The sequence below is a fragment of the Leptonychotes weddellii genome, chromosome 8, assembly GCF_054177405.1.
Source record: "Leptonychotes weddellii isolate Sample4059 chromosome 8, ASM5417740v2, whole genome shotgun sequence".
Taxonomy (NCBI): Eukaryota; Metazoa; Chordata; class Mammalia; order Carnivora; family Phocidae; genus Leptonychotes; species Leptonychotes weddellii.
In genome coordinates this window covers 19,122,696-19,134,001 of record NC_138376.1, presented here as the reverse complement: position 1 = coordinate 19,134,001, position 11,306 = coordinate 19,122,696, and the positions used below count along the sequence as shown (strand labels likewise).

Here is an 11,306-nt window from a genome sequence, read left to right as displayed (position 1 = left end):
TAAGAAGCTTTAGCTGTTTGCTTTTCAACAAACTGAGGTTAAGACTTGCAGCAACAAAGAAATTTGGGGAAAAGTTCCATTAACATGAGATTTTTGGCTGCTCTGTGGACAGCAACCTTTTCTCATTTTTCCTTTGACATTCTAAAACTGTTAGGTCTGAGTGGAAGAGGGTTGTTTCATGCCTACAATTATCATTCGGACCCAAGAAAACTGATCTCGCTTTCATGTATATGACAAAGGACCTGGGAAAGGAAAAATTTTTAAGATTCACTGGAGGATCTAGAGGATCTTGCATATTAATTCAACAAAATCACAAGTATCTTAGCTTTTAATGGCCAAAAAAATACTCAAAAGATAGGTCAAGATGATAGACAAAGGAGATTTTAGAGCTAGCAAAGGACAGAAAAAAAGGTACCAGAGCGGGAAGAACTAAAAAAATTAATTTGCTAATAGAGCTAATGTACTCTTAAGACTCTAATGGAACACAAAATACACCAGCAATCAGTCGATTACAGCATTTACTGATGATGGAATTCTACTGGGAAACACAACAAAAGAATAATCTTTTGAATAGTTTACAAAGTGAAACATTCCTTTGAAACATGACACGCAAAAGATTGTCAAATATGTCAGGATGGAAGCCCTTGGATTTATATATAGACATCTCAGCAGTGCTTTTCACAAGTTCCACTCCACATCACATCAAGTTATTCATGTGTGTAATACCTGTATCTCGGCATGATGAACCGTATTTTAGCCAAGCTTCTTGGAAATAGATTTGCTCACATTGAGATGCAGGAGAGAAAAGTTATTTTTGGTCAATGGGTGAACACTTATCCTTACCTACAAAGGAAGGCGATAGACAGTTTAACTTCTGAATATAGAATGGTTTGTTCAATTCTATGTTTTTTTGATAAGGTTTCTTTTTGGTCCTTGGTGCCTTAATGTCTTCTCTGTGATTTTCGGGAAAAGAGAGAGGTGTAGGTGAAACTGGTATTGGAGACCTTGGTGGCAGACATCTTGTTGAGACCATCTTAACCAACGATTGAGTTGTTTGGGAAGTGGTGGGCTTGGTTGAGAGTTCTTGGCATGGATTCAAAATGGAGCTTTTGAGATTCCTAATGTCATCACAAGTTGCCATCAATTGTTTGGTGGCAGATGAACTTTTTAGAGACGGTGGTCTAGAAGTCCATTTGTATGTATTGCCGGCATTGCTCCAATTCCATTTGGAAGCATTTTGTTCAAGCTTGCAAGATCCAGAACTGCTTTTTCTTTTTTCGCGACTTTTATCTACACAAGTTGTCTGAAGACTCAAAGAGTCCGAAAGTTTTGGTTGTCTCATTTTGGAGATAGCTTTGGAGGAAAAGGGTCGCTCGGTAGCTGCTGGAGCGCAGAAGGTAGTTTGAAGTCTGGGCCTCTCTTTTTGTATAGTCATGTGTTGTAACCTTTCCATTTCCAGTAAACGAGTTATCAAATGTTCAATAGAGCTTTCGGGAGGTTCCACTGTCGCTTTCCAATTTTCAGATTTTGAGAGGGCTAATTTGTGCAAGTCCAGAGTATTGAAAGGAGAAGGGAGAAAATCAGGATATGGAAATACTTCACTTGGTTCCTCTGTGAAAGATTCCTCAACATTTTCTATTGTTTCTGGCTTTAAGTTCAGGTCCATCTTTTTAAAATAGCTGAGCAAACTATCATTTGCTTTTTCATTTTCTGATAAATCACTTTCATCTGTTAAGTTTTCTTCCACACTGCTGTTTCCATATTTCAAATTCCAATTTGGGGCAGATAAACTTTCACCATTATTGTTTTCCACGGCTGAACATAAATTAACATAAGGCTCATTTCTGTCCTGAAAAAAGTCTCCATCAGCATAGGGCCAGCAGAGACCCGATGGTATCTGGAGGCCAGAGTAAGAACCAACTTGCTTATCGACCGAAGCACTTGTCAGGGCGGGGTTCAGAGTGAAGAGCCTCATGGGATTATTGGCTACATTAAAGCCAGTTTCCACTGCAGACTTCTTGAAATCCCTTTAAAAAAATGATTTAAATAGTGAATGGTGTGTTGACTAGAATTAAAATGCTGTTAAAATGATAATAAGCAAAATTATCAAAGACTGGATAATGTTTAGTTCCTAATGGCCTATGTGTACCTATCTGTAACAGAGATATGTTCATTTCCAAATATGGCCAATTATATAAAACTATATACATTTTTAAAGTATAGATTAGGGAATATTAACTGGACACCCCTTTGTGCATGCACAGGTGACGAGATCATTCTACCCACAAATGGGCTAGCTGTGTCTATGAATGGCCACTAGGTTAAAAATGGCTAATTATATCTATTTGCCTATGAACATATTGTACATGCAGTGATGATGTCTAAGAAGGGGGCTCTCCAACTCAAACTGAAATTATGGTGAAACATTTACGGACACAAGATTAGATAAAAGGAAACTCAAAGAATGTAATTAGGTTACTCAATAAAGCCTTCTACTTTAGCCATTGTGGTTTTAAAAATTGTGCTAACATAAAAGGAAGCAAAACAATGTTTACCAAATCTTATCCCATAGTAAAAAAAAAAAAAAAGAAAGAAAGAAAGAAACTATATAATTTAAAAAATTATCCCATAGTAATTTTCATCTGAGGGTCTTTTATTTTATGAGTAATGCTTCTAGGTACTATATTAGAATGAAAACTGCAAAAGAGCCGTGTTGTAGAATACTGAGTTTATAGTTTGTTTCTTTTAAAAGCTTATTAGAAATTCTGACATTGGAAGAGTTGAAGCATTAATTGACATATATAGTCTCATTATCTTCTTGCTTCCTTTAATGCCAGTTGACCGTAAAGACAGCAAAGTGTTCTTGAAGGATTTTGAAAAATACTTTTATTTCTATAGAAAATGTAAACATTTATTGATTTAGCTAAATATTAGTTAAACGCACTTGCTTTTGTAAAACCATGGGAAAGTCATTTTAAATCTACAATTGATAAGAGACAGCATCCATGCTGTTTAGTGAAAAGAGCATGGATCTGGGGGTGAGGACCTAGGTTTGAACCCCTTTGCCACCGGTGAGCAGAATGGTAATGACCGTACCAACCTTGGGGTTGGTTGTCTGAGAAGCAAAACAATTGCATGAATGTACTTTGCAAAATGTTAAACACTAAATCAAAGGTACTTTATTCTTGACGGCATACTGAGGAGAAAAATTTCAGTGATAGAGTATTTCACTGATCCTGGACTTCTAACACTGCAACATACTTAGGCTTCCCCAGGATTAATAATAAATACCTATCAAACACATGATTCTGTTTAGTCCTCACAACAACCCTATAAGATAGGCGCTTTTATTTTCTACCTTTTATGGGCAAGGGAACTGAGGCACAGAGTGGCTAAGGTCACACATCTGGTAAGTGGTGGAGCGGGGATTTAAACCTGAGTGGTGGCACCCCATGTTGGTAATCCTAGCCACTGCCCTCTACTGACTCAGTTTATGTTTGCTGTATGTTAGTATGATAAAACTCAACTTATTTCATTTGACCTCTTACCTTGAAATCCTTGTTCCCAGCAGAGTTCATTCTAGTAAAAGTAGCCTTTCCTATGCCCCTCACACTGACATTCCCTTGGGACATTAGTGACTACGGTCCCTTTAGCACTTCTTGGACTCATTTCAGCATTAGGTTGAGTTTTATCCTGAGCCTCACCGAGGTAAAGTCCTCTGACTGGGAGACTGCTACCAATGAGCCATCCTACTGTCAAAAGTGGGGACAAAACTGAGGAACTAATTCTAGTTCTGATCCAGAACTCAAGATCTCCATTAAACAACACACTGTATGTAAAAGTGAGCCAGTGTTCAATAAATGGAATTTCCACATAGTAGTAATCTGTGTTTGTGAGAAGCAGTCCAGCTGGTTCTAACACACATTCAGTTTAAGAACCAAAAAATAAGAATTCAAACCCAAGTAAATTCTGAGAAACAATATACTGTAGTGCTTGAGAGCATGAATCTGGTTCTGCCATTCATTCACTGTATGACTTTGGGCAAGTAACATACCTTGTCACCCTGACTCAATGTCCTCATCTGTAAGATAGGGATGCTGACAATAGTGTCTTATAGGATCATTGTGATGGTTAAATGAATTAATATACGCAAGGGACAGAAATCATTCCTGCCCCATGGACTATTATTTTTCTATCACAGTTTCTATTACAGTTCCTTTTCCCTTCGACAAGAAGCCCCAGCTCTATCCATGGAAACTCTCATTGTTAAGGGCACAGGAAACTGAATTCTTCTTATACTGATGATCTCTGGGGTGTACGCCAGCCACTTCCTATTTTAGGGTGAGTTTCCATAACTTCCCACAAGTGGCACACAATACTTTTTCTTCTGGTTGTTTTTCTCTTGGTGTTTCAGATGAGTAGTTAACTCATTTGCATTTAAATGTATCTCACTAATTTAGGGGGTTACGAAAATAGATATTCTCTCACCTGTTCTCCATGGTACTTCCTTCGTTAAGAGGATAACTCCATAACTGAAATATCCCTTGTTTACTATTCTGGAAATAGAAAAACCATGGACAACATTTTAGTAACTGCATGCATTTAAAAAAAAATACTTTGATTATGATGAATAACATCTCACCTGTGTTCTTTTGTGAGCATGCTCTGACAAATTTAGTTCTAGCATCAGTTGCTCTATTGGAATTTCCAAATGGTTCTATAAAGCAGCAGAAGACTTTTAAACACAATACATCTCTAGTCCCTGTTACTGTTCTAAGAATGTATAGTTCTTGTTCTAACCAACAGATATATTGTAAATATATTGTAAAGTCATAAAATACTCCCTTTTATACATGCAGATATCATTTGTTTTTACTGACTTCAGCAGGAACTAGTTACAAATACCAACAGTGTTAACTAATGAGCCTCGAATATCATTAAGATTATCTTTATTTTACTAACAGTTAAGTGTCTTATATTTTGATCCAAAAAAGTAGATGAAAGATAAATTTCCTCACTATTTCAAAACAAAATATTAACCATTTTAACTGCCTCAGTATATCTTCAGAGCTGAGACTACTTCTCTTTTGGAAATGACTACAAAACACTATAGTCACTACAGTGTTAATTTCCATTTCTGGTATTCTTATATTGAAAAAATATATAATAAAATGTTAACTTAATGACCAGTTTGCAGCCCTGCAGAACAGAAAAGGCTTTGACTTGTTTGAAGAACTCTACAGAAATGAAATTGAAATTTTTAAAGAAAGAAATTTTTTTTAATGAACATACATATAATTTTAAAATAATGTTTTGTGAATTATTTAAAACCAAACATTTATCCTTACCTTGTTCATTTTGCCTGAAAGAATGTGTATGGAAAAAATGACAATTAATAGTTACATAAAACTGGTTGTATTAAAAACAAACCCCCTTTAATATGAGTGGTTATTCGTATTATAAATATGAATGAACATAAATTTGCAGTATTTATAAATATAAATACACACATCTAGGATTTCTTACCACCTACTGCACTGTCCTTTCCAGGTGGGAGATTTTTATTTTCAGGAGCAGGTACTTCTGAATCCAAATTCCAGTGAGACAAGTTCTAAAACAATATTTGTTTTAGGATAAACTTAACGTTAAGAACACTTTAAAAGCTCAAGTACATAATTTTTCATGTCTGTGGCTAAAGTATGAGAAAGGCATAAAGTTTCATGACACATTCCCCTTCCTATAAGGACACTACCAGAATTTTTTAGAAGAATGCAGTGTTCTCTTATCAAACTTATTATCAGCTTGATAACACCTATTAGGAGATAGGCTTTTACAATAATTTACGGTTTCGTTCTCATTTTGTTAAAAATAATGACACACGGGTTTTCAAAATTGATTTTAAAAATATAATAAAATATCCAGTTCAGTGTGTCCCTGGTACACAATGGCACATTTGCCAAATTTTCTGTATCTGAACACCAGATCTGATAACCCTATAAAATCTTTCCAACCACCAAAGAAAATTCTCTAATCTTCACATTGTACTCAACACTGACCAGCCCACTACTCATTCTAGACTCCAGACATTGAAACACACTCAGGAAATATTCAAAAGCAAGCCAAAAAATGAATAGGGAAAGGCACTAATATGTACTATTTATGTTCCAGACATTGTGCTGAATGCTGTGGGGGAAAAATGTGGAGTGTGTGCAGGAGAGGATTATTAACAATTTATCCTGGAATAGGGAAAATGAAGAGGTGAGGAGTTTATTAAAGAAAAAAAAAATAATTTTTTGAGAGCAAACTCAGTTGTTTTCTATCTCCAAAAGAGAAAAGCCTTTGTAAATTACACAAGTAAAATGTTAGGTATCATCCGCAAACTAGAGGAGGAACAGGGAGAATAAGCTTAAATACAGTATGAGGATTTAATTGGCCCACAAGAAAATTATCTCCTGCTGGGAAGGGTAGCTGAACATTGGAAGGTAGGCTGCAGATTATCTTTCTCTGGAGGTTAATTCCCTGCTCCCCAAGATGACACATAATTAGGTCTAGTCTCTACGTGAGAATCACCTGGGGAGCGTTTTAAAAATGATACTTGAGGGGCACCTGGGTGGCTCAGTCGGTTAAGCATCTGACTCTTGATTTCAGCTCGGGTCATGATCTCAGGGTCGTAGGATCGAACCCCGGGTTGGGCTCCGTGCTGGGTGTGGAATCTGCTTAAGATTTTCTCTCTCTCTCTGCCCCTCCCCTTGCTTGCGCTCTCTCTAAAATAAAATAAATACATCTTTAAAAAATAAAAATACTTGAAAAAAATTACTACAAGGTCTGACTCAGTAGGATGAAGGTAAGTCTCAGTTATTTGTATTTTTAAAACCTCCCTGACAGATTATCAGGCTTCTTTCAGCTCTCTGATCCTGGCCCACTAATGTACAAAATAACATGTGACAGAAATACCCTTACAGTGACACGTAAAGGGAAGCTGATGAAAACTGCAGTTGAGATCATATAATAAGATTAATATAACCAAATTTGTCAACTGGTAAGGGAAGCTATCAACTACACACGAGGTCCGCTAGATTGCAAACTCCTTACAGGTTGGGAATTGATTATGCTTTCTGATACCGCCTCCTGCCTTACCAACATTTCTCATAGAATATGTGTGAGAGAATAAAAAAAAAAAGGTGAGCACAGCCTGAGGGAGCAAGGCAGCATCTTTCAGGAAATCCAGTTGCAATAAGAACCGGTTTGAGATTTGGAGAGAAGCTGGTTAATTTTTCCTTTGTTAAAAGAAAGAAAGAAATTTCCCACTTGATATTCCAAATGTGCCAAGAGGAAAACTCAGTACAAAGTGCTCACAAAGAGAGAAAGCAGCAGGGATGTGGGCAGATTCAGCGGGAGTGAGGTCTTGACCAGGGGAGGTGCCCAAACGCTCAGGTTAAGCCATTAGCCTTACCTCATGGGAGATGTTGGACCCACGCGGGTTGGTACCACTGTTCTCACCATTTTTTCTCCCCGTTTTGGTCCTCTGTTTCCTTAAAATCCTACACAGGTTGTGACAGGCACATTTATGGGTAAGGTAGAACAACGATTGTTTTAAAAGCTTGAGCTTTGGCTCCCTGTCTAAAGGAGGTCCAACGATGCTTTGAGTGCAGGAGAACGGGGACTATGAGGGCAGAGGAGGGCTAACAATATGAAATCAGCCAGAAACAAGGGGGACCAGACCCCCCCCCCAAGAAAAACACGGAGAAAGCAAATTGTAAGATCTGACAGAAGATTAGGATATTAAGGTCTTAGGTGAGAACAGAGACATTATCAGACAGAAAGATAAAATACAAATCAGAAAAAAAATGATGAATTATCTGGAACTTATAAAGCAGGGCCATGAACTCTTCTTTTAATTATTCAAAACAGGTGCTACGTTTGAAAGCAGGATTAACCTCGCAGGCAGAACAGGCACCCCATGCGTGTTTCCGGGACACTAAAAAGCCCACAGGGCCAAGCATTACTTTCCACGCCCAACTGTCATGGTATCTAAGCCCGCTACTGTTTAAGGTAGAAGGATCAGAAAACTATCAGATAACAGGTAAAACAATCATTAAGGTAGGACTATCCGGAAAGAATCACAAATTAAAGCCACCGCGGTAATCAGTATATTTGCGAATCGTTTACAATTTATTGTCTCCTAGAGGGAAAGGTGTAACCTGAAGAAATAGAAAGTACAGAGCAGGTAAGTTCCACCTGCTCTACGCCGGGCCCTGGGATGGAACAATGAAGGAGGAGGGGGTTTGCTGAAGAGGTGGCGCTGCGTGGGGCCATCCACGTGTGTGCCACGGAGTAGGGCACCGGGCGCCTGGACGAGGCCACCGCGCCTGGAGGAGGGGCCCGAGGACAAGGGGGCCTTCGTGACAAGGGGTCGGGAAAGGAGCCGCGGGGCAGGAGAGCAGGGAGGTGCAGGCGGGAGGCCCAAAGCCCGCGGGCGAGCACCCCCTCCCGCCTTCCGTCCCGGGGTGGGGGGCGGAGCGCAGAGCAGGGGGACAGCAGGTGGGGCTCGCGGGGGCGCCCCGGGCCCCGGCCTCTTACCCCACGGCGCCGCAGGCCCACGTGTCGTCCTCAGCGTCGTCTGCGAGGGCGCTGCCGCCCCGAGGCCCCGGCCCGTCCGCGTGCGGGGCGAGCGGCTTGACGGGCGCCCCCTCGGACCCGGCCTTCCTGCGGCGGGAGGACAGGGAGGGCAGCGGGCGGCGGCCGGCCGGGAGCACGGCCCCCTCGGCGCTGGACGGCCTGCGGGCCTCCGGGACCCAGGCGGGGCCCCGCGAGGCCAACCTCGGCCGGGGCTGCGGCTCCGCGGGCCTCCCCCGCGGCCGGGTCGCCCGGCAACTACCATCGAGCGCCCGCGCCCGCGACGGCGCCGCGTTCCACCGGGGCCACCGGTATTCGGGGGTCACCAGGCCGCCAGGCCCGCGGGACGGGCGACGCGACCGGGGGAGGGCGCTGAGCCGGAGCCCGGGCCCCTGCGCCCCTCCGCGCCTCCTCAGCGGCGGCCCGGCCCACTCGCCCATCGCGGGTGGAGGGGGCCGCCCGGGGGCTGCGCGCGGGCGGAGGTCACGGCCGCCGGGCCTTCCCCGGCCTTCTCCCGCCCTGGCCCTGACCCTGACCCCGAGCTGAGAGCTCTGCGTGGCGCCCAGTGGGTCCCTGGCCCCTGTTCGAATAGAGCCAGGAGCTCGGGCGTGTAGTGCGCTAGACGGAGCAAGCTGTATGTATTCGCATGGATATATGTACAGTTCTGTCTGGGCTTATAGTATATACTATTTAAATAATTAAAATGGAAGAAGGAAAGTATCCCAGCTGAGAGCAAGCCCACCTCTGGTCGTTCCAGATCAGTCATTGGTGTTACAACAGGAAGAACAAAGGATGATTTTTTTTTTTCCCTACCTGGGATACATGTAGATGATAGGCCAGTTTTGCCCTCCAAATGCCTGTCTCTGACTTCAGTTCCCTGAAATAAGTGTGTGGGGTGGCAGAGGAAGGAGTATATATACATGTATATAATATGGATATATTATTATATATGCATTATTATGTACATACATATATAACATAAATATGTAAGTGAACACTTACATATTTCTGACTGATATATGTGTATAAGTAAGTAAACGAATACTAAAAATGTCAGAGATATTCTTTATAATAAAGCATTGACATTTGAGGAAGACATTTTTGCAATCCTTTGCTGATGATACTTTTGCATTCTGTTGGGTTGAACATCCAAGCCCCAAAATGTTTCATTAAGCATCTAAATTCAAGCCCCAAAATGTTTCATTAAGCATCTAAATGCACTGGTTCTTAACATTTGGGGGAAAGAGAGGCCATCTCAGGTTCTCTTCTGAGAATCTTCCCAGGAAAATGCACATATAAACCAGATGTCCAACCCAATTTCAAGGGTGTGTCAGCTCTTCTATCTCCCATCTCTATCCCCTGCCCAGAGGTGTCTGTCTCCCTCCTCAGCACGTCCATTTTCCTCTCAGAAAGGCCGGCTCTGACTCAACTTCAAAGACACCTTTCCACCACATTACTCTATTTCATAACACCCTATTTTCTTCTCTATACTCCTCACAGTCTTGTTAATCATGTGTGCTTTTCTATCGCCTCTTCCCAGTAGAGAATGAGGGCAGAGATCTTGCCTGTCTAGTTCACTGATACACCCTGTCACTTTAACTTTTTTCTTTTTAATTTTATTTTAGTATGTTATGTTAATCACCAGACAGTACATCATTTGTTTTTGATGTAGTGTTCCATGATTCATTGTTTGCGTGTAACACCCAGTGCTCCATTCAGTACGTGCCCTCTTTAACACCCATCACCAGGCTAAAACTGTGCTAGGCATGGGACACCTGGGTGGCTCAGTCAGTTAAGCATCTGCCTTTGGCTCAGGTCATGATCCCAGGGTCCTGGGATTGAGCCCCGCATCGGGCTCCCTGCTCAGTGGGGAGCCTGCTTCTCCCTCTGCCTGCTGCTCTCCCTGCTTGTGCTCTCTCTCTGACAAATAAATAAAATCTTTTTTTAAAAACTGTGCTAGGCACATAGCTGGAGCACAGTAAATATAGGAGAATGAATATAAGATTAGCATAGGCCTCCCTGGCGGGCTCCCCCCTGGGTTCCCTCCTCCTTCAGACTGTTTTCCATTCTGCTGATAAAAAGCACAGATCTGCTCTAATGCCCTCCTAATCCCAAAGAATGAGCCAGGCTTTAAGTATCTGCTTATCATTTTCAGGGCCTACATGTTCAACACCTCAGATATTTTGCAATTTTTCTAAACACTCTGTCTCCTCCAGGACATACATCATTTTTCTTTTCCTATAATAGCTTCTCCTTTTTTTCCTCCTCCCTTCTTTTATCCACGTAGTTAAGTCCTATCCATAGAAATCTAGCTCACAAATCATCCTCCTTGACCCCTCAAGGAAGAATACATTGCTACCTCTTCCTCTTCCAAAATCCCTGTCAGGTTATTATGATTTATTTGCTTACAATTCCTTTCTCACTGTTACATTATAATTATTCATTTACAATATCTCACTCACCATCTTTTCAGATGCCTTGAAGGCAAGGCCTGGCCTTATTCTATCTGGCCTGGTACCCGGTGTATAGTAGGCATTCAGTAAATGTTCGAGTTAATTTAATTACTCCAAAAAATAACATTTGTGGTGATATGGTTACCATGTTGGTTTCCGCGTTTTCCTTTTGTTTCAGAACATGAACTGATCCTGATCCCTTAAAGTCCCTCTGAGATTTGTCCTCCATAAATACAT

The 11,306-nt window shown here is 41.5% G+C and overlaps 1 protein-coding gene across 1 annotated transcript; it reads right to left on the bottom strand.

Moving 5' to 3' along the window:
• Nucleotides 1–558: 558 nt before the first annotated feature.
• FAM217A (family with sequence similarity 217 member A) lies at nucleotides 559–9,056 on the bottom strand. The gene is made up of 7 exons (XM_081827534.1): nucleotides 8,581–9,056; nucleotides 7,454–7,541; nucleotides 5,527–5,611; nucleotides 5,349–5,362; nucleotides 4,643–4,717; nucleotides 4,489–4,556; nucleotides 559–2,027 (listed from the first exon to the last, which is right to left on the bottom strand). The coding sequence occupies exons 1-7, from the start codon at nucleotides 9,054–9,056 to the stop codon at nucleotides 809–811; spliced, it is 2,025 nt and encodes a 674-aa protein (XP_081683660.1). The 3' UTR covers nucleotides 559–808.
• Between the last annotated feature and the right edge of the window lie 2,250 nt (nucleotides 9,057–11,306).